General features: G+C 37.9%; 2 protein-coding genes and 1 pseudogene across 3 annotated transcripts in view; 2 read left to right on the top strand and 1 right to left on the bottom strand.

The window, feature by feature from the left end:
- Positions 1–9,586, bottom strand: part of tesk2 (testis associated actin remodelling kinase 2) — a 30,924-nt gene extending 21,338 nt beyond the window's left edge. Inside the window, exons 1-2 of one of the 2 annotated variants that reach the window (XM_016295045.1) lie at positions 9,536–9,586; positions 3,602–3,894 (exon numbers count right to left, since the gene is read on the bottom strand). In XM_016295045.1, coding sequence (XP_016150531.1) covers positions 3,602–3,823 — 222 coding nt within the window. In that variant the 5' untranslated portion in view covers positions 3,824–3,894; positions 9,536–9,586. The other variant, XM_016295044.1, reaches the window with a different exon arrangement.
- Positions 9,587–10,676: 1,090 nt separating this feature from the next.
- tmx3a (thioredoxin related transmembrane protein 3a) lies at positions 10,677–17,146 on the top strand. Its single transcript, XM_016295046.1, has 16 exons — positions 10,677–10,802; positions 10,920–10,974; positions 12,292–12,331; positions 12,456–12,579; positions 13,371–13,416; positions 13,527–13,607; positions 13,740–13,839; positions 14,100–14,177; positions 14,255–14,321; positions 14,984–15,082; positions 15,585–15,642; positions 15,725–15,778; positions 15,869–15,925; positions 16,087–16,216; positions 16,315–16,383; positions 16,587–17,146. Exons 1-16 carry the CDS (start codon positions 10,772–10,774, stop codon positions 16,809–16,811), a joined length of 1,314 nt encoding a protein of 437 aa, XP_016150532.1. The 5' UTR covers positions 10,677–10,771; the 3' UTR covers positions 16,812–17,146.
- Positions 17,147–18,191: 1,045 nt separating this feature from the next.
- LOC107602528 (dermatan-sulfate epimerase-like protein) lies at positions 18,192–23,081 on the top strand (annotated as a pseudogene).
- The last annotated feature ends 1,367 nt before the right edge of the window (positions 23,082–24,448 follow it).

The raw sequence follows: 24,448 nt of genomic DNA on the forward strand, positions 1-24,448 counted from the left end.
TGGGCCATTCAAGAACAGTCAGGGTTGTTGTGAAGCCACTCCTTCGTTATTTTAGCTGTGTGCTTATGGTCATTGTCTTGTTGGAAGGTAAACCTTTGGCCCAGTCTGAGGTCCTGAGCACTCTGGAGAAGGTTTTCGTTTAGGATATCCCTGTACTTGGCCGCATTCATCTTTCCCTTGATTGCAACCAGTCGTCCTGTCCCTGCAGCTGAAAAACACCCCCCCAGCATGATGCTGCCACCACCATGCTTCACTGTTGGGACTGTATTGGACAGGTGATGAGCAGTGCCTGGTTTTCTTCACACATACCGCTTAGAATTAAGGCCAAAAAGTTCTATCTTGGTCTCATCAGACCAGATAATCTTATTTCTCACCATCTTGGAGTCCTTCAGGTGTTTTTTCATGTGTCTTGCACTGAGGAGAGGCTTCCGTCGGGCCACTCTGCCATAAAGCCCCGACTGGTGGAGGGCTGCAGTGATGGTTGACTTTCTACAACTTTCTCCCATCTCCCGACTGCATCTCTGGCGCTCAGCCACAGTGATCTTTGGGTTCTTCTTTACCTCTCTCACCAAGGCTCTTCTCCCCTGATAGCTCAGTTTGGCCGGACGGCCAGCTCTAGGAAGGGTTCTGGTGGTCCCAAACGTCTTCCATTTAAGGATTATGGAGGCCACTGTGCTCTTAGGAACTTTAAGTGCAGCAGAAATTTTTTTGTAGCCTTGGCCAGATCTGTGCCTTGCCACAATTCTGTCTCTGAGCTCTTCAGGCAGTTCCTTTGACCTCATGATTCTCATTTGCTCTGACATGCACTGTGAGCTGTAAGGTCTTATATAGACAGGTGTGTGGTTTTCCTAATCAAGTCCAATCAGTATAATCAAACACAGCTGGACTCGAATGAAGGTGTAGAACCATCTCAAGGATGCTCAGAAGAAATGGACAGCACCTGAGTTAAATATATGAGTGTCACAGCAAAGGGTCTGAATACTTAGGACCATGTGATATTTCAGTTTTTCTTTTTTAATAAATCTGCAAAAATGTCAACAATTCTGTGTTTTTCTGTCAATATGGGGTGCTGTGTGTACATTAATGAGGAAAAAAAATGAACTTAAATGATTTTCGCAAATGGCTGCAATATAACAAAGAGTGAAAAATTTAAGGGGGTCTGAATACTTTCCGTACCCACTGTATAACAAATCACTAACAAGTAATGCTTGTTAGTAAAAACTGTAGCTCAACAAGGGCGCCACAATTATTTATTTACATAGAATCAAAAGTTGAAGCACTTTTTGATTTCAATTCACTGCACTTTTTTCTCACTATATAAATAAATATGCGAACAATTTACTTTTGCCTTTTTTGTCTGAATCTTTTTAGCTTCACACACCTGAGGGAAGAATTGTTTTTCATTATTACTTAAACTGCAAAAACCTATTTGCATGCTCAATTCAAAGTTCACAAAGGGCTTAAGCATTTGCATTTCCTGGACACTCGTCACTTCATTAAATAAAAACTAATGTTAAAAGTGAAAGTGCCTGCAAGATGCAAAGTAAAGGGAGATTATCTCCCACCAACGAGAGAGTGTCTACATTATAAAACAAACATAATAAAAGAAAAACCAAATACACAACTGGATGCCACAAAACAAACTGCATAGAAAAATTCACTCTCAGAAAATTTGCAAACATTTAGGGGTACAACAGCTCATCACTGGGGCACTTACCCTTAAAGGGAAATCTTTGTAACTTATTTATCTTTAGGATACATATCGTGAGGAAAATATTATTTTCTTATGTATATTTCAACAATTTTACTGCTTATACATAGGGTACTGCCTTAGTGACAAGCAGCTGCATCCTTTTTGCACTTTTTTTTCTGACAGTGCATAGTACGTGGATATTATCAGCAGTTATTTAAAAAAAATATTTAAAAAAAACACATTGGTATCAGTTTTGTATATCTGTTCTGATTGGCTTATAACAAATGCAACACAATCTAGTGTAGGTAACTCTGAATGGACAGAATTAAAATAAGCCAATAGAGGCTTCAGAGTTGCAGGGTCTACAATTCTTACATCTCTCCAGACACAGTTTGCTCTAAAAATGTCTGAGCTCTGATCTCTAAATAACTTAATACCTGGCCTAAGAGGACAAACTTGGCACATTTATGACAAAACACACAAGCTAAAATAAAACCCAATGCAGCATGTGCATGTACAGAGAAGCTCTGCAGAGACAAATACTGCTCATGACTGAAAGAGTTCACGACAGGGGAATTGATCTTGGGTAATGGGCATCATCATGCACTGTTCTCCCGGGGCTTTTCTGACCTCCAAACTTCATTGAATTATTCACAGTGAATATAGTGAATAGCAGTGAATAGGCTACTGTACTACTGATGCTCAGCATCAAGGGTAATAATTTTTAATTCTGTGGGAGGTCATCAGGATTTATGGGCAGCAAACAACTAAACAATTATAAATGACAAACTGTTATCAACACTACAGACGAAGATGCATGTTGTAAACACCATCCTCATTTTAAACAACAGGAATGGCAATTATTTGACATGTCAGTGTTCACTGTCATGACACTTGTTTCAATTAAAAAGGTCTGCTACATTAGTTTGAAGAACAGAGAGAAATCACAGAAGAGGCACTCTCACAAACTCTGAAAGCTACTTTATGCATGTCACTGAAAAAAGCAAAGGTTAAGGGACTAAGTAAATCTATCCTATAAAAGGTAATAGTATCTAAACAGGCTTTTTAACAGACATTTAATGTCTTTATTTGACAGGATAGGTGCGGAGAAACAGGAAACTATTGGGTAAGAGAGAAGGGAATGAGATCAGGACATGAACCAGGCCGGATTTGAACCTGTGCCACTGTCAGCCAATGACAGGCATTGCTATGCAATACTTTAGGCCCAAACAGACTAAAAGCAGCCAGTTTTACTGCATTTAAACTTGGACACAAAACTGAATCTTTCCCAGTTTTAACCACAATGTTTCATCTTCATTAATTTCTAACTTTGATATCATATCAAACCAATCATACAGAAAGACTCTCTTTAGCAAATACCATCATTAGGGCTGTGCAAAAAAAATCGAATGCGAATTTCATTCGACTCTGAAATGTAGTCGACGGCTCGGTGTAGTAAATGCTGCTCCATCTGAAAGCACATGCTGGAGATTTACTACTAATCACAGAAGCGGCTTTACTGACGAGATGCGCATGAAAATATCATATTGTAATCCAATAGCAAGTACTGTAATATCATCACTGTTAAGCAAACAACATTTAATTTTACATGCCAAAATATGTACACCTATCTGACATTGCAACCTAGATGACAACTCATCAACTGAATGCTTTAGGACCTTTTCCACTAAATCTCCGACTATCTTTGAAATAAAGGCTACACAACTCTCAACTCCTGGTGTGCAAAAACTGTAGGCGTTATCAAACTGTTGAATCAGATAATCAACGTTTTCATGTTCACTTACAATTATAATGAAGAATGTCAGAACTCAACTCTGCAGGTGGTTTGGTAAAGCTAATAACTAAAATCGAAATGACTTATTGTCATCACACACACAACCATCTTACCTTGTAGACCTCTGAAAAAAACCCAGAGCCAATCCACTCGCAGATGAAGTCATCAAGTCGGGTCAGGCAAGAAAAGGCACTGATGAGGGCCCGGTAAGACGAGGGACACACCCTGTCCAGTGGTGCCGGACCGGTTTCTGCTCCTCCTCCACAATCCGGGTCCTCCAGCCGATCTGGTCGCATGGGGAACCCAGCAATGGAGTTGCGTTTGCTCCGCTCCATTGCTACTGGTGCACAACTAATCTGGTAGAGTATCAATCACCGGATCACATTTTTGATTGTCCTTGGTAGACCTACAAAAGGAATAACCAGATAAATAGATGAATAAAATATTGTTAATAATTAGGGCTGCCCTTAGTCTCGCGTAGCCAGAACTTTAGACTGACAGCTGAAGGTCTGGAATCCATGGCAGCTTTCATTGGCCAAGGCCCGCCCATGAGGCCATTTGACCGACATGTCAAACAACCAATCACAGTTCATTTCATTTCAGCATCATGTTTCAGGGCGTGGAAATGTCGCCACAATAACAGACCGTGTGTAAATCTCTTGGACGTATTTTAAAGATTCTATGCCGTGAACTTTAAATATTTCACATACGTTTGAGAATCCAGCGTTTAGCTGATCCTGATAAGCGCTCGTTGTCACAGTTGTAAACACGATGGCTTTCTTCTTTCGTGAGGGGGTTTGGCGCCACGGCATCTTTGTTTCCAGGCGGAATGTAAACGAACACACACATCTCCCGGAAATCCTGTATAATTCAACCAATCGGATGACAACTTCGAAACTCCTGAAGCGTTTCCACTTTTGTGTGCCGTATGCATCAGACGTTTAGCCAACGGTCCATGGGCGTGACATCTGAGGCTGAGATTAGGCTGCCCTCGACTAAGGATATTTCTGGTCGACTAGTAGTCATTCATTTGAAGCATTAATCGACTAATTGCACATTTATTAATAAACCATTTAAATCATTATAATGAGACTTTAATTGCCTATATAGCCTAATAAGCGTTCAAGTACACGCATAAAACTTGCCACAGCGCACCAACAGAAGTAATGATTATGATTGTGTCAGTGAAAAACAGTAAGGAGACTGCATTAACATTTTAATAACTTGATAAACTAGTGCTTTCTTTGTTTTCAGCTTCAGAGATGAAGTCGGTGACATTGACTCGTCATCTCCGCAGTAGTGATGTGCCTGTATGCATGTTTCATACGGATTACATAATCTGATAATTTGTTTTCCATTTGAATTGTTTCATTTGAAAGTAGACATTTCATTCTCTCTCTCTCTATATATATTTTTTAATGTCTGTAAGGCAAATATATACACAGAGTTTCACGCTCAAGTTCACAGACCGAGACGGCAGAAAGCGCATCTTGTTTGCTTTCATTATTTTACAAAAGTGCGGTATTGTGAGTGCACACAAATAAACGTAGAGTCTTCACAGATTCGAAAGATGTATTACTTTTATCTGTATGACCAAAAATTAGGAGTATTTTAAGTGCAAGTGAGCGCACCGGCGCCTCCATCTGTCCTGAAGTGAGCACTACTGTTCAGCTTCCAGTCTCTGCACACACACTTAAACAGCGCACATTTCTCTAGGTTAACATTAGATTGAGCAGCCATGTAAAGTTGCTGCTACTTACATATTTCAGATGATAAGCCATATTTGAGGTCGATGAATGATAGGTGAGAGTTTGGATGTCCTGCCCAATGTACTGTATTACCATAGACCAGCCGTTAACGATCTGTTAGTCACAAACTACTTGACTTCTGCGACTAAGCGACTAACAAATTTTGGTCGACCAAGCTTTTTCTGGTCGACTAACGATTAGTTGACTATTAGGGGGCAGCCTAATAGTCCATGTCCTATTATAGTTCCCATTTTTACAATAACTGAACATCTGTATTGCTTCTATTTGAGTGAACAATCTATAGTGAAGGAAATGGTAGACTGAAAAGTTGATTATGAAAATGGCCGATCTTGATCTGAGTCCCAGAAAATATCCTATTCCCATTTTAAAAAATTAAAATGAAACAGAAGTAGCAAAACATTTAAAGGGAATAAAGATTAATTCCATGCCAACTTTAATTTGAGAATAAAAACTCACTCACAATTTAGACACTTTCTTTAATATATTTTAAATGCTTGAAAGAAAATCTAAAAACCACTCTTTGATGTACTAACCATTATCAGCTATACTAAGCACTTTTTGCCCAATTGTTTAAGATAAAATTAAGGAAAACATGGGGAAATAGGGTTGGGGTAGTAAACACACCTGCCAAGTGCAAGCAGCTTAAATTTGACATGTATTACAGTATCCAAACAAACAATACCCAATGGCATAAACATAAAATCACATAGACTATATTTTCTGTAAATGAACACAGAATCAAACCATTCACACTAATTTCCCCTCATTCATAAGGAAAAACAAAAAACAGGATGGATACGGGACATGTCCTATTATAGTTCCCATTTTTACAATAACTGAACATCTGTATTGCTTCTATTTGAGTGAACAATCTATAGTGAAGGAAATGGTAGACTGAAAAGTTGATTATGAAAATGGCCGATCTTGATCTGAGTCCCAGAAAATATCCTATTCCAATTTTAAAAAATTAAAATGAAACAGAAGTAGCAAAACATTTAAAGGGAATAAAGATTAATTCCATGCCAACTTTAATTTGAGAATAAAAACTCACTCACAATTTAGACACTTTCTTTAATATATTTTAAATGCTTGAAAGAAAATCTAAAAAAAACACTCTTTGATGTACTAACCATTATCAGCTATACTAAGCACTTTTTGCCCAATTGTTTAAGATAAAATTAAGGAAAACATGGGGAAATAGGGTTGGGGTAGTAAACACACCTGCCAAGTGCAAGCAGCTTAAATTTGACATGTATTACAGTATCCAAACAAACAATACCCAATGGCATAAACATAAAATCACATAGACTATATTTTCTGTAAATGAACACAGAATCAAACCATTCACACTAATTTCCCCTCATTCATAAGGAAAAACAAAAAACAGGATGGATACGGGATAAACCGTCTCCTGCAACATTCCAGTTGTAAGCTTAGGAATGAAACAGGGAAATAAATAAATAACACAAAACTCTGCCAGGATCTAAACACTGCCTCCCACTTATACTTGAGTGCCACACACCAGTAAAAAGCCACTTTAAAAGGACCAAACATTCACACAGGCCTTAAGGTGATGACACACTGGCCAACTTTTTCAGCTATGTTGCTGGGCAATGTTGCAGTCAACGAGTAACCAGGTGAGACACAGGGCCCACAACCGATCTAAAGTATCCAGTTAGAAATTGGTTGCCCATTCTCAATGGGAAAGTGCCCAAGCAACATTGCTCATAAAAGCTGCCCCATGTATCATCATCTTTAGGCTGCTCAACAGCTGGCTCTACTCACTACAGTGTGATCAAGTCCATTTCTGTAGATCCCTCACCCCACCCTCCCTTGTAATGAAGGAGCCAATCATGACTATATTTTCTGTAAATGAACACAGAATCAAACCATTCACACTAATTTCCCCTCATTCATAAGGAAAAACAAAAAACAGGATGGATACGGGATAAACCATCTCCTGCAACATTCCAGTTGTAAGCTTAGGAATGAAACAGGGAAATAAATAAATAACACAAAACTCTGCCAGGATCTAAACACTGCCTCCCACTTACACTTGAGTGCCACACCCCAGTAAAAAGCCACTTTAAAAGGACCAAACATTCACACAGGCCTTAAGGTGATGACACACGGGGCAACTTTTTGAGCTATGTTGCTGGGCAATGTTGCAGTCAACGAGTAACCAGGTGAGACACAGGGCCCACAACCGATCTAAAGTATCCAGTTAGAAATTTGTTGCCCATTCTCAATGGGAAAGTGCCCAAGCAACATTGCTCATAAAAGCTGCCCCATGTATCATCATCTTTAGGCTGCTCAACAGCTGGCTCTACTCACTACAGTGTGATCAAGTCCATTTCTGTAGATCCCTCACCCCACCCTCCCTTGTAATGAAGGAGCCAATCATATGTCTAACCTTCAATAACAATTAAGGTGGGCTGTCCCTCTATTTTTGTTTCCATAAACATACACTAAATTATGCGATTTACAGTAGAAAGCTACCAAAACTGTGGCACACTGAGGGTTGGAGAGTGTAAGAATGGCAGGACTACTGTTTTAGGTCATGATTCCAGTGGCAACATTCCATAGAGCTCACTTCAAACTTGACCTTCAGTTGGGACAGCCTTAAGGCCAGCCAACATTCAATGCTCAGCTTACTGCATGATTGGACCCATATACCAATCACTGTTTCCCAAAATAACACTCTCAGCCTGGAAATAAGCATGTCTCACAGGGTCAAAAATTGTGCACTGGGTTACTACAAAGGGGTTTCACCAAAACAACAGCAATGGCAGTAAGCTGACTGCAAACATTACACAACAAGACCTTATTCTGATCTAGCACTACTCTAATTTTTAACTGATATCTCATGATCTCTAGCAGCCAAAAAGACCAAAACTCCAAAAGAGGTTGTAATGACTTCACATTCTACAGTTCATTCACAGGTATTTTAAATCACGTGATTAGACAATGCGAGCCCATTTACTCACGGATTATGTGAACAACAGTATGTCTGACATTCCAAAGATTAGAAATAAGAAATGAGAACTTGAACATCTTGCACAGATTTTTCAGCTCATACCACACATTTCTACATGCATGCATTTAACATACTTTACAGTAAGGCTGTGTTTTTCATGAATCTGCATAACACTTTAAAATCTGTTCTTAGACTCAAATAGGCCTATTAATGACCACAGTTAACAAGGTTAAACACAATGCACTTCACAGTCAATATATAAAATTACAATAACTACTTATTTACAATTGAACGATTTTGTTTAATTTAAACAAAACCATCCTCATCTTTTTATCGCCAGGAACAAATACGTTAAGGAAACTATGGCAACGGTTCCTAGCGATCCATATGAATTTGCAAACTGCTTTGCACGCTAATTAATTGTGAGTATAGGATAAACCAGTCATGCTAATGTGTGTTTTTTTACACGGTTTGCGTAGTTACTAGGGAAGCCAGCACAGAGCGGGCGCGAAGAAACATCTCGGAAGTGCAAGTGTTGCAATCCGAGATCGCATAATTGATGCTGACCGAAAGTGAACTCGGTTGCTGCAAAACAATAAGCGCCTGCATACCGCAGAGAATAGTGATCAGGTGCAACTGCATGCCGTCATTAAACTGTTACACATAAGTGGACGCCAAAGCGCATTTTAATTGTTTATTGACACAAGAGCCTAGTTCTCAAGTTTAACGCACTTTAAAACTAAAAAGAAAACACCCTATCATACACAAAGTTCAGTGTCTTACCTGCTCATCAGGCTTGAAAGTGAAGCAAATATATTCTGGCGGTCGAAATGCCTCACTTAGTCCCATTGCATTTTGCAACAGCAGACGAGGGCCATATACTGCAATCCATATATTCACATGTAGATGTAACTGCTTGTTTTGACCGAGAGTCGGCTAGGCTAACGTTATATTTGAACTCCAAGACGAATTAAACAACACAAGCACCGTGTGCGCGTCTTAAAACTTAATTTACCGAGACTATCACAAATTTTCCGATAGAAACCCAACTTTAACATGCACAAGTAGACAACTGCGTATGTTTTGTCGCGCAGTCCACAAACATGAAGCGGTCAAGAGAAAATAAATAACGCGCGAGCTCTTTCTATATCATGCCAGGCTCTTCGCTCAGTTTCTATATCCCGAAGAAATTTAACAAGCAGTGAATCCCCAAAGACGTTATTCCATTTAGGGTGAGTGAAGTAAATTCAAGAGACAACCACTTCCATAACAGTTGCCTCTCCCCCACGGACTCAACTTACGTTTTCATTTGATGGCGATAGACGTCAACGTCAGCCATAGAGATACAAGAGACTCCTTAAACGGTACTGTTTTGAGCCAATCACCGGGAAGGCAGATTGCAGAGTGGGCGGGTATTTTGATTGATTGACTTGTTCTTGCTCGAATCAAAATGTTTCCTCAAGGTGCAGCTGTCCAATGACAAGCTTGCTTGTATGGCATACTAAAATACATAAATAAAGGTACGTTCACAATAATAAACAGTAATAAGGCCGTTTTCTAAACTACTATGAAGACTTTAAATGCATTATGTGCTATTATGGGATCGAAAACAATTGTAAGAACAATAAACAGCTGAGGGAAAAAATGACTGACAACATTTACAGCCTTTATTTCGTTAGAAATTGGTTAAGCAAAACGTAAAACTAATCCACTGTGCGTAAAATGTTGTGAACACAGGATTAAGTTAATGTAAGGATGCCCACTTATTTAAGCAGATCTGTATTCCAAATGGATTATTATGGCGCCATCTTTCGGGAGAGAAAGCAATTTTATTTTTCAAGAGAATACTTCAGCAAGTGCCATACTAAAAACAATATGCAATAGAGTTGCCAATTGTACAACAAAAACAACAATAATAATTTACCTACTTTGTATTAAGCTTTCAAAGATTTAAATTAATCATTTGATACAATGTATATTACAATGCATTATCTCTTTAAAAATACCTGCATGCAACTACATATGCAGCCTTATTAATTTCTTAGATTTACACTGTTGATCCCTGCCCCTCAATTTACCCTTAAGCCTAATCAATTATTTATTTATTTGTTTTGACGTAAGTACATAGTAGCTAAAGACACCTAAATAAAGTGGGGTAATGACAAGAACAATATAATAATAATAATAATAATAATAATGGGAGAGTTTTAGTTAGTGATCACATTATTTAAAGATTTAACATAGACTCATCACAGAACATGTTATTATACAAGACCCTATGAGACTGATAGTGTTTGCTTGTCTTTGTTGTAGGCTACGCTGTAAAGTACAAGACTGTGCGATGAAACGTTCACTGCTGGTCCAAAATCCAAAATCAAACCTAATTCTGTCCGTTCCTACCCCTCGGGGCAAAGGGGGTTAATCTAGTCAGTCGGCCAAGAGCTTACTACCAGTCTGATGGTTGTGTCACTAACCTAACACTGACGCTGCTATCTGTAACATGCCGAGGCTATTGTACGGTTAATGACAAGATACGGATGGCAAGAATGCGAAATTTAATACTTACAGGTATGAACGCCTAGTAATTGTATGGACCCCATGTTCGCTAACAAACAGCAAAATACAAATCTCTTTAACACGATTGATTGACACGTAATCTGTGTCACTGCGTTTCTTTTTTAATAGCGCTTCTGTCGGTCATTGTTGTGGTGTCAGGATACGTGGAGGAACTCGATGACAAGTAAGTGTTATACATGAATAGGTATCTGTGCTTTAGTACTAAAGCTGATGGCAGTGCAGAGTAGTTATCATTGTTGCATAGCAACGTGCGGAGATCTACTGGAAGAAATGGCACTTAATGAGTGTGCTTAATGAAAAGTGGGTTTGATGGAAATTTGTGTTTTTAATATTCTTTATCACAACTATATTTATTATGTGGGAACCATTTTATAACAGTAATAAGGTACACAAGGCCTGCTGCTTTGTAAAAAAAAAATGTATGCTTCCATTTACAACAAACAAACAAGGTACGTAAACACATCACATAATCTAACAACAGGTGAACAGCCTTAGGTTGAGCATTACCAGTGACAAACAAGATCACAATAAACCAATAATAAAGAAGAAAATAAAATAAATAAATAAATAGAACAAATAAAACAAACCAAACCAAAAGGGGCTTTTTACATTAATTTATACATGCCCCAAAAACGAAATCAATTTGAGAGCTTTCTTGTTTTTAACCAATTCTAAAGATTTGCACAACATTTTAACCTCATTCATCCACTGGTTAAAGTTGGGTTTAGATTTTAACCATCTACATTTATGAATGAAAACTGCTTAATGAAAAGTGGGTTTGATGGAAATTTGTGTTTTTAATATTCTTTATCACAACTATATTTATTATGTGGGAACCATTTTATAACAGTAATAAGGTACACAAGGCCTGCTGCTTTGTAAAAAAAAATGTATGCTTCCATTTACAACAAACAAACAAGGTACGTAAACACATCACATAATCTAACAACAGGTGAACAGCCTTAGGTTGAGCATAACCAGTGACAAACAAGATCACAATAAACCAATAATAAAGAAGAAAATAAAATAAATAAATAAATAGAACAAATAAAACAAACCAAACCAAAAGGGGCTTTTTACATTAATTTATACATGCCCCAAAAACGAAATCAATTTGAGAGCTTTCTTGTTTTTAACCAATTCTAAAGATTTGCACAACATTTTAACCTCATTCATCCACTGGTTAAAGTTGGGTTTAGATTTTAACCATCTACATTTATGAATGAAAAACTTTCCAAGACAAAGCAAGTTAATAACAAAATCCAACTCTTTGTTTTCCAGACAAATACCAAACCTAATTAACTTCATCGTAAGGGGTGGGATTTCAACCTCTCTAGACTGCTGCTTTGTAAATAGTCACAGCTAAAAGGGTTGCCTGTAGGCTACTCTAATTTGTCAAGGCTTGTGGTTTGTCATATTACTTATTGCATAGATAGATATCAATGTGTGATTGACTGCATTAAACATTTCCCTTTTACAGGTTTAAGGAATACCTAAAAAATGAACTCTGGCTGGTGGAGGTGAGAGTGTATACAGTGCAGTTTAATTTATGCAGTTTTATGTTGTGTGATATGTTTACTTTGTAACTTTGTGTCATGTCCGCTTTGTTGGTATCATGCTTTTTTTTTAAAATATATTTTGCAGTTTTATACACCATGGTGCGCATACTGTCACACATTCGAGCCAATATTGTATGAAGTTGGTGCAGAGCTGAAGAGTATGGGCTCTCCTGTTAATGTTGGCAAGATTGATACCACAGTGCACACAAGTGGGTTCAGTTCACATGTCTATAAATGTGTGCATGTTGGAAAGCTTAAATTACATTGATTGCATACCTAAAAGCATACATTATTTTAGCAAGAACTGCATTTGTGCCATACCCCCTCTAGATGAAAGTTATATCTGCTGTTGTAGCTTGGTTTGAGATGACAGTAACGGTAATGCCACACCAGGCCATTGCTTAGCAACCAATTAGTATGCTACTTAAATGGCAGGATAGGCTTACCTGCTGTTTAATGGGATTAGTTAAGCAGGCCTCATGCGTTCATGAGACTCAGTTCTTGAACTGTATACGTAGTATGCGTTGAGTCTGTATCTTGTTAACCAGATGGCCATATGGCATAAGTTGCATTTCAGCAATTAGAAATCTCTTTAGTTTCTTGGAATTAGGTTGTTCAGTGTCTGCCTTTTGCTGCCATTGTCTTCCGACTACATAATCTTCTTATTATTAAGTTTACACATAAGCTTTCTGGGTAAATGAAATGTTGCCCATGTCTTGTGTTTTACCCCCCACCATGAATACACTCTGTTATTAATTAGATTAGACTAGACTAGACTAGTTAAAAAAAAAAAGGGGGGGGGGGATCAAAGCAAATTAACAATTATTGTGATTTACTATGATATAGCTAACATAACACTTTAGGTAATAACATGAATAGTACTGGTATTATTATCTCCAATATTATGTTTGTTTACTGATTTATAAAAACAATAAAACATAACACAAAAAACACAAAAAATAATGCTTGCAAAAAACTAGAATGCTTAATCTCTCTTTAGGTATTGCTTCAGAGTTTAATATTCGTGGATATCCAACCATAAAACTGTGAGTTAATGCCTAATTATAATATATATATATATACAGACACATTATTAATAACCAAGAATTGTTCATGCTGTATGATGTGTTTGACTCTGTTCTGTTCTTTTAATAAGGTTTAAAGGAGATCTGTCTTTTGACTATAAAGGGCCTAGAACAAAGGATGCGATTATTGAATTCACCAACAGAGTTTCAGGGTAATTTAGGAGTAAATTTCACCATAATGAATTGTCTTGTGTCTTTCGTGTTCTGCATAGATTTTAGTCTCATGTCAATGCTAGTTGTAATTCTCCTCATGCTATCCCCTTGACCTTTTTTCTTTAATCTAGACCTGTGGTAAAACCACTCTCTAGTGTTCAGTTGTTCCAGCATGTTATGAGTCATCATGATCTTATCTTCGTTTACATTGGACAGGAGTCACTCCTTAAGGTAAACATTATGTAAAATTAATATAGGTCATATTTACATACAGTGAATTACTTATGATGGAATAGGAATAAAATGAAAACGATTGAACACTGGAGCATGAGTTCACAAACACCACTGCTACTGGATAGTATTTTATTTTAAAGTTGTATTGTTTTATAAATAAACTTTATGAATAGATTTATTGCATAGTTATATAGAAATGGTTAGTATAATATACTACTAGTGAAATGTAATGTACATTGTTTTTCTTTTTTAAACAGAAGAAATACTACAAAGCTGCTACTGAGTATATTGTCCACACATATTTTTTTACTGCATCTGAGGAAGTCCTCCCAAAGGTAAGACTTTCACTTATCTGAGGAAAATACCTCTGTAACCCCCCCCCGATTCAATTCATTACTGATTTTCTCCATAGGCGGTCACTCTGCAGGATGTTCCCGCCATTGCTGTGTTCAAAGACGGGACGTACTACCTTTACAATGGTAAGATGTACTACTTTCAGTGCATCACTGTATTAAGAAAACATCTGAAACTAATAGGATCTGTAAGCAGCAAAATAAAATCTCAGCGTTGTCAAATCTCAGGCTGTTTCCTCTCATCGCCTCTCGAAGGGTGCTGTTCCACTGGGGTATAGAGGGGAGGTGGTAGTGAAATGCCAGGGCATCGAGGCAGAGTGTCACTAGGAAAGGGCACCAATAATGGGAATTAGGGAGGCATGAAGAACGATGCAGCACCCTCAAAACAAACACTAGCCCACGATAGCCGTTTATCCTCAGGGTGTTGATCTGCTGGACTTCCCCATTGTTGAAGTAGGTCTTTTGAAGCCAGTAGTTTAGCAGGAAGGGATCAGCACACTGAACCTGGACCCAAAACACATGTGTGCATGTACTGTAACACATTTTGCATAATTTAATGCACAGTCAGTGAACAGAAACACTTTGTTTTGTTAATAAAATGAAAGATAATTTGTTTCTTATGATTACACATTTTAGATTAAACATTGCTGAGTACTTTTACTTTGCATATTGTTTGCACAGGCTTGATGGTGACACTTAATAAGTGTAGGGCTATTTAACACATGAAAACATTAAATGTACATGAAGTAATAGCATGTTTAATCTCACTTGTCTTATCATTCCTATAGAAATTGTTGATGGTGATTTGTCTTTCTGGATAAATCGAGAACGTTTTCCCTCTTACTTCCAAATTGATAGCTTCAGTCTGTACCAGATGGGAGAACTAAGTAAGCCTGTTTTTCTTTATAAACATGGAGAATATATATATATTATATATATATTAATGAATATATATACAGTGGGTACGGAAAGTATTCAGACTTTATGTGATATTTCAGTTTTTCTTTTTTAATAAATCTGCAAAAATGTCAACAATTCTGTGTTTTTTCTGTCAGTATGGGGTGCTGTGTGTACATTAATGAGGAAAAAAAATTAACTTAAATGATTTTAGCAAATGGCTGCAATATAACAAAGAGTGAAAAATTTAAGGGGGTCTGAATACTTTCCGTACCCACTGTATATATAAATTCTGCAACATTAATTAACACCATTTTTGTGATTGCTACATTTTTTGCCACTAGGTTATAAAACATAACTGGCATGATGACTTTCTGCCAAGATCCAGTATTTATGTGTGAAAATGATGCTTTGACAGATTATGATTATGTGAGCTTTGCGTTCATACATAATTTATTGTGTTGCTGTTCACTTCTCACACTTCCCTTAAAGGTAAACTTGTGGCATTGGCAGTAGTAGATGAGAAGAATCCGTCTGAAAAAAGCATTCGGTAAGCAACATCAGAAAATGTGTTTATTCTTTTTTTGTTTTTCATTATTTCCCACTCTAACACTCAAAATTGATCCCTTTAGTTACAAAACTCTGATGGAAAGGCTGTCAACTGAATACAGAGATCATTACAAAAGGTAAGTAGCAAATGTATATGGAACATGAAGAGAAGGTGCCAAATATATTATTTGTTAACAAAGAAAATATTGATTTTTTTTCTCTCCTAGTGATTACCAGTTTGGTTATATGGATGGTAATGAATATATCAACGGTTTAATTATGGGGTGAGTTGAATTGGACAAAGATTTTAGGAGTTGCAAAGTGCAGGAACTGTATTTAAAGCCATTGGCATTGATAAAACGTCTACAAAAATTATATACATTACAGAAGTCTATTCTGTGCACATATTTTTTTGAATAATCACCACTAATATGTTTCTTCTCAGAGAAGTTGAGATGCCCTTCATCATTGTGTTAAATATGACCATTGATGGATACTGTCTACCAGAAAGTACGATTGAGACCATTGAGGATTTACTTCGCTTCTTAAACAGTGTTCTGGATGGCAGTGCAAAGGTATGTGGAGGGAGATACTTTCCTGTTTGTCTTTTCTGTCACATTCCTGTGAAATACATTATGCCTTTTCTAATAAAATACATTTTTTCCCCAATCAGCTACTCGGAGGAAATGGATTTTTGCAGCACACTAAACGAGTTTTTAATAAAGCAAGGTCTACTGTGGTGGTAAGACTGACTAACACTCTTTATTATTTTGGCAAAAGGGTAGATTTACTCTTATTTAATTTTCCCCCCCCAAATATTTACTAAAAGCTTAACACACCAAAACCAAAACACATGGCTGATCACATCCTCATCAAATATTTACTTGAGGCTAATATTTAGGACACTGTTGTCCTAGTAACTAATATAAATCTCCCTGATCTCAGTCAATGTTCCAGGCAGCTCCATTCTTCTCCTGTTTTGTGTTTGGACTACCAGTGGGTATAGTTGTGCTGGTTATCTGGCGTACATGTACTGCTGTACCAGCAGATGATGAGAAACCTATGGAAGGAGCTACAGCAAGTCCTGCTTTAGATGCACATGGGAGGAAGGCAAAAGAAATGCAGCCTGACGGCATAGAAAAAACCTCTGAAGCAAAGAAAGAGGATTAACATGGACTGTTTACTTAAGATCGTGTTCAACTTTACAATATCATTACAAGTAATACAGTTTTTTTTCCTTTTTTATAAATTGTCTTCCTAGTGTACAGTATATTGTTGTATATTGTTAAATATACAACAATTCCCCTTGAAAATCTGTGGAATGACTTGAAGTCTGCAGTGCACAAATGGTCAAATTGAACTGAAACTTGGGCAGTTCTGCGAAGAAGAGTGGGCAAATATTGCAAAGTTAGTAGAGACAGAGACCGATCCCAAACAGACCAAAGGCTGTAATTAAAGCAAAATGTGGTTCAACAAAATACTGACACGAGAGTGTGAAACCTTTTCCAACTTTTTAAAATTTATTATTATTTATTTATTTTTTATATTGTTTATATATTTATTATTCTGACATGTTGGTGTTATATATTTCACTTAGATGTTAAGTTGCACTGAGTAAATACAGCTGGATAAAACAAAAACTGTGTCCGTCTTCATTTCAGGCTGCAAAGCAACATAATTTGATTATTTTAAAGGGAGGTGATTCTTTTCTATACCCACTGTATGTACCCCAAATGTGTTCATATTTATGATACTTTTTTTTTATTGTACTTTCTGTTGGAGCTCCCTGTGTGTTACTTTTGTAAGTATGAAAGAGTGTGTTTCTCAACGCATTACTGTGACCTGTCTACTTAAGTAAAATTGCTCAAACTATTCTGACTTGTGCCTAAATTATATTAAATCTTTGATATAAAAAAATTCACTTTATATTTGTTTATCAAATTCGTTTATTAGTTATAAATCAAACGACCTGAATACCGGGAATGTAGTTTACCCAAATGTGTTCATATTTATGATACTTTTTTTATTGTACTTTCTGTTGGAGCTCCTTGTGTGTTACTTTTGTAAGTATGAAAGAGTGTGTTTCTCAACGCATTACTGTGACCTGTCTACTTAAGTAAAATTGCTCAAACTATTCTGACTTGTGCCTAAATTATATTAAATCTTTGATATAAAAAAATTCACTTTATATTTGTATATCAAATTCGTTTATTAGTTATAAATCAAACGACCTGAATACCGGGAATGTAGTTTAATAAAACCACTCATGTGATATTACGCCGCCATCTATCGACCATATTAAAAATCGCTAATGCCGACAGTGATAGTTGTAGGCTACTAGATAACTTGGAAGATGGAAAAAGCGACTTGCTTTCTAACACCGAGACAGTTTTCTGACAGAAGACGAATTTGGTGGAGGAAATGTAACCCTACAGCCTAAAAAGTGACATTGAAATGGCATTATGGATTCTATCTGTCATTGCTTCAGATGACAAAACATCACCACTTAGACAAACGACACAGAAAGCGGGACATTTCCTTCACCTCAAAATGGATTAATGGATTATCTCGCTTTGTCGTGTCACAATATGATTAAAAGGCATTAAGAGTTACTTCACATGGTTCTGTGAATTGTTACTGCCGAACGCTGCAACTTTCTGGAAAACGGTCTTCCATAAGTCCCGCGGGAAGCAAACTTGTAACGACGGATTCTGAAAACGGAAGTTTCTTTGACACACAGTCTGCATTTATTTTATTTCCTTTATGACATTTAGTGCTGACATCGTTTTAAATAGCGAGACTGATATTAAAACTTTTCATCCGGCTAAATAATACGGAAATAAATGCGGAAGAATTTAGTTTTGCATGGGTTTATCAAGTTTTAGTTTAGACGGATAACCATTTATGGGAGCTATTAAAATAATGTTTTCTCAAGGAAATGTGAACGCTTCCTACTGGCTACGTAAATACCGCCATAGTCATTTGGATTTTTGCCTGAAAGGAAAAAAAATATCTGCAGCTCTACATGTGAGTACAAGTTGGACTAATAACAAATTTTTGGCCGCTTTGGAGGAGGAGCTTTTAAAGAGAAAAGCACCACATCTGTTTCTTGGATCATGGTTATGGAGAACTTGCAGAGGTCTGCGGTTTTGCTCTGTGTCTTGGCTGTGGGACTTACTTTCTGTGGAATTTGGTCTGCCTCAGACAGATACGTGCCTTTGAATGAACACCAAACAGACAATACCACCTTGTCCGCACACCCCAAGCTATACTTTGATCTGACAGAATTGCGTTTGATGAAACAAAGGGCCACCACCACGCATAGACACATATTTAAAGTTATTCGAAATGCTGTTTCTGTTATGTTATCCAGTGCAGCTGTTTACCAGCCTCCGGTGAGCCATGAGGATTTCAGTAAGAAATGGAATGAGATCTATGGTAACAATTTGCCCCCTCTTGCACTATACTGTCTGCTTCAACCTGAGGATGCTACCGCCTCTCAATTTTTGATTGAGTACATGGACCGAATGGTGGAGTATCCAGATTGGACAGTGTCCAGTGCGCCAAATGATGAGGTCCCAATCGCCCACTCTCTCACTGGGTTTGCCACAGCATAGGATTTCATTTACACCTTTCTTGACACCCAGAGAAGATTGCGATATCTCAAGAAAATACGATCTGTTACCGAGGAGCTTTTTGAGCTTTCCAAGCACAGAGGATGGGGAAAGCAGTTTCTACAGAACCACCAGACAACTAATATACTAGCCATTCTCATTGGTGCTCTTGTGGCGGGGGAACATAATGACCCAGAGACCATGATATGGAAGCAGATATCAGTGAACTACATGGAAAAGACCATGTTTCTTCTCAGCCACATTGTCGATGGCTCTCTCGATGAGGGTGTTGCGTATGGTAGCTACACAGCAAAATCCATCACTCAGTATGTTTACTTAGCATTGCGTCATTTTCAGATAGACAACACACCGAACAACTGGCTCAGAGCTCACTTCATGTTTTACTTTGCTACACTGCTTCCTGGATTTCAAAGAACAGTTGGCATTGCAGGCTCCAATTACAACTGGTTCTATGGGCCAGAGAGCCAGCTTGTGTTTCTGGATGCATATGTGCTCCGAAATGGCTCAGGAAACTGGCTGGCAGAGCAGATTAGGAAGCATTGTCCTAAAGACGGACCCATGATGCAATCAGCAGCCCAACGCTGGGCTACTTTACATACAGAGTACATATGGTATGACTCTGACTTAACTCTACAGCCTCCACCTGACTTTAACAAAGCAACCATGCACATTTTCTCCAACTGGGGTGTGGTGACGTATGGAGCAGGGTTACCACAAACTCAGGGTAATACTTTTGTGTCATTTAAATCTGGAAAATTAGGAGGGCGAGCGGTGTATGATATTGTCCATGCACAACCATACTCTTGGGTAGAAGGCTGGACGAACTTTAACCCCGGGCACGAGCACCCTGATCAAAACTCCTTTACTTTTGCACCAAATGGACAGGTGTTTGTCTCTGAGGCCTTGTATGGTCCTAAATACAGCTATCTTTACAATGTGCTGGTATTTGCCCCCTCACCCACCAGCCAGTGTAATCAGCCATGGGAAGGACAGTTGGGGGAATGTTCAAAGGGGTTACGATGGGAAGAAAAGGAAGTCGGGGATACCGCTGGGGAGGTCATTGCAGCTTCATCGCATCAGGACATGTTGTTTGTGAGTGGAGAGTCTGTGTCAGCCTATTCATCTTCCATGAAGCTAAAGAGTGTGTATCGGGCACTTGTGCTTCTCAACTCTCGAACATTACTTGTGCTGGACCACATTGAGAAACACGAGCGCTCCCCGCTCAGTTCTCTCAGTGCGTTTTTTCATAACCTTGACTTTGATTTCAGGTACATTCCTCACAGATCATTTGGAAAATACAGTGGGGCTCTGATGGATGTGTGGGACGCACATTACAAAATGTTCTGGCTGGACGCTCAAGGATCCAGCCCTGTTGCCAGGATACAAGAGGCAGAACAGGCTGCCGAATTCAAAAAGAGATGGACGCAGTACATAAACGTGACCTTTCCCATGGAGAACCCTGTCACTAGAGTGGCTTATTTGATGCATGGCCCATACACCAAGGTCTCGGACTGTAGATTCATAGACAACAGTAAAAATGGAGTAAAAATATCAGTGACTCTTAATGACACAGAGACTGTTGTGTCAGTTGTAACAAACTACGAAGACATTGAGGCTAGACATGGCTACTTGGGCTTTGCAGGCTTTGCTAAAACAGAAGACAACAGAAGAATAGTTCAGTTTGGCCGGGGAATTCAAACCTTGCCTAGTCAAGTCACCAAAGATTTTGTGTTTGACTTTGGATTGGTGGTTAACATCTCTGTGGTATTGACTTTATGTCTTGCTTTAGGATTCGTAATGAAAAAAGGAAGTGTTATGTGTCGTTCAATATGCTAATTCATTGCACTCTGGTCTGTGTGCTGTTGTTGTGGGTGACTGAACCTTTGTCTCTTTTTAATGGCTGCGAACAGCTCTTGTGCAATGTTAAATCAAAAGACAGCAGCATATTTGATGGAACAGACTCTAGTGTCCATGACCTCCTCCCCATCATCACAATCACATCCATGCCAGGCTCGGGCGCGGAGATCCTCCAGCACCTTTTTGATAATAGCTCTGACTTTGTATTCCTCCGGATCCCTTCGGTCTACCTGCGGTTCACTGTATCTCCTTTCGTATCTCTGGTGGACGCTTGCGAGTGGTCTAAAGCAGATGCGCAAAATGGACGATTTCGGGTCATTCAGGGATGGTTCCATTCCATAGTCCACAATGTGAAACTGCACCTACAAAATATTCAATTGCACCAGAGCAATGATGACATAGAAAGTAAAGTCAAAGAAAAAGGACAAAGAAAGAGAAGAATGCTGCTATCAGAGCAAACAAGGACAGGGGGCGGCAAGGGTACCCATATGGACATCGAATACATACAAGAGCTCAGGCAGCACCTGGTGAAGCACCCAAATGCCCGGCCGGTGCTGAACATGGGCAGTGGAGGCTGGTTCTTGAAGCTGCCGTATCTTCAAGAGGTCATAGGTCGCTCACTTCGCTCAGTTTATGTTGTCAGAGACCCACGTGCATGGATTTATCTAATGCTCTACAGCAGCAAGCCAAGCATGTACTTACGTAAGAATATTAAAAGGCACATCGTCAACATTTTTAAGCAGAACGCTGATGGTGTGGATCAGGACTGTGCTATAGTGGACTCACAGTTCCTTCCTTTAAAGAAGATCCTTTCCCAGCCAGATCCCAACCCTGTCCAGCTTCTAGCTCAGCTATGGCTGGCTCACAATTCAGCAGGGCTCAAGGTGAGCGCAAGCCTCCCCCAACACACTTACCTTATAGTCAAATTTGAAGATGTTGTATATTTTCCTGAAGAGACAGCGAGAAAGATACATAACTTTCTTGGAATACCAGTTGCACCAGCTGTGTTAAACCAGCTGACATTTGCCACATCTACAAATCTGTATAATCTGATATATGAAGGAGATATATCACCTGCCAAAATCAACATGTGGAAGGAGAATATGGCTGTAGATGAGATTAAACTCATTGAAGACACATGCTGGCCTGTGATGGAGAGGCTGGGTTATAAAAGACATACAGTCAGGCATTCATTTTTGTAAATGTTTTTGCATTTTTCATGCTGTGCCTGAAGATTATATTTTTGAAGGAAGTAGGCTTTGTCAGTATGACAAATAACAAATGTTGCCTTTTCTGCAAAGTCGTATGAACAATTGTTTTGTGCTCTGAGTATATTTAGGCAATGTTTATGTATTATTTAAATCTTACAGGCAAAACTGGGGCTAGAATGTCTAGATGTTCTTAAGAACAAAAAGTGATTACTCACCATTGAAGATGGGGAACAGATGCAAAACTTGGATCACAAATACATCCAGTTTGACTGGAAGACAAAATTATTGTATTTCCCACCAGATGGGTGACTACCAGTATTTTTTCAGTGTTATGTTGTGAGATATGTTGTTGTAATTTTGATTTTATAAGCAAACTGTATGTCATTTTCATAGTCCACCTAGAGACCTTATTGTTTGCATTTAGAAGATTAATGTTTAAAAATCCCAAAGTTGTGAGTCTGCCTCATCCAGGGGCGCCATAATGGGGGGGAAGGTTGGGAAGATTCGGGCCCGACAAGGAAGATGGGGCCTGAATACAGAAAATAAGTATGACCTATGATGAGGTACCAGTTCATGTGTACAATCTCTCTGTGACTCTGTGACTGTACAATCAAATCAGTTCATTGACTTAAAGGGAAAAATGTCTTGACACATCAATTGTCTTTTTTTGGTTTGTGAATATATATATTTTTTCTTTTGTTTCTTTGCATCCCTATGTAAACTATATATCAAAAACCAATAGCAAATCCATCTTACTTTTCTGAAAATGGTATCTTTCACTCATGATGTAATCATAAATGGAACATTTAATAACCCAAACAAGTAAACCATAAAATGTCATATTTCTCATCTTAATGGGTAACTTTTTTTTAATGCAGTTTTAAGAGAAAACTAATGCAAAATGTTTTAAAAGCCACAATGCAAATGTATTTTCCATGGCACCATATGCATATGGAGTGTAATCATCACTGTGGGATAACTGAAATGCAGGAAAACAATGACAATTTATGTGATATTTTTTTAAAACATTTGCAAAAGCTGCTTGTGTGCGTGTGGTGTTATTTGCAGTCACTCCTTTGTGCCCAGCATGCTTTCGGACTAAACTCAGCAAGCAATTCTTCATAGAATAGAGTCTGTATGGAGAATATTAAGTTAAATGCTAAATGCAAGTAGAGCCAGTCTCTACGTTAGGTCATATTGCTGATTGTGTAGGTCCCCAGCATGTCTACCATATGGTGTGGGGTTTTTACATTTTTTTTTTATTATTATTATTTTATATGATTGGCATAAAGCAGGTTCTGAAAAACGGAAGTACAAATACGGTGAATGGCATGAACACAGTGTAACATGAAAATTTTTTTTGTACCATAAAGGAGAATGTACATTAATGAATAACCACATTAAACTTGATGCTGTGTTTGATATTGTTGAACAAATTTGACTGATAAAGACAGTTCAAGAAAACGTCCTAACTAATATGTCTGAAGATAAATAAACAGGCACATAAAGTGAAACTATTTACAAAAGCAGTAACCACAACGCAATAATGAAGGTTTTTCATGTATTTTATAACTGTAATAATGTATTGTATATGTATATGTATATTTTTTATTTTATTTTTTAAAAGTAATATATATTTTATTTTTATTTAAATTATTATTTTTCCACACAATGTTATATATTGTATAACACCATTGCTACATACCACATTTGTGATTTTTAATTATTTTTTATTTTTTTACGTTTAATTAAATGATTAAATTAGCACATTGGCGTTAAAACAGTGTTAGCTGGCTTCTGGGGATAAAAATGAATTCAGTAAATCAGTAACATACCTCACCTCACAAAAAAAGGAGAATGAAAGATTCTGGATACAATTCAAAGCCTAGAATTCCTCATAAAATGTCGCCAGCAGAGGGCAGCAGATAAATAAAGATCCTACAACAAGCGCTTGAGCGGAAATGTATTATCAGTAGCTAGTATTTCGCTACTATCAGCAGCAAATCATGTAGGGACTGAAAAAAGCTTGCTCATTGGTGCCAACTTAACATTTCCTTTTTACACTCCAAAATACTTGTCATTTACACTAATAAGGCTGAGTTGC

Source organism: Sinocyclocheilus grahami, unplaced genomic scaffold, assembly GCF_001515645.1.
Source record: "Sinocyclocheilus grahami isolate Dianchi unplaced genomic scaffold, SAMN03320097.WGS_v1.1 scaffold329.1, whole genome shotgun sequence".
NCBI classification, from domain to species: Eukaryota; Metazoa; Chordata; class Actinopteri; order Cypriniformes; family Cyprinidae; genus Sinocyclocheilus; species Sinocyclocheilus grahami.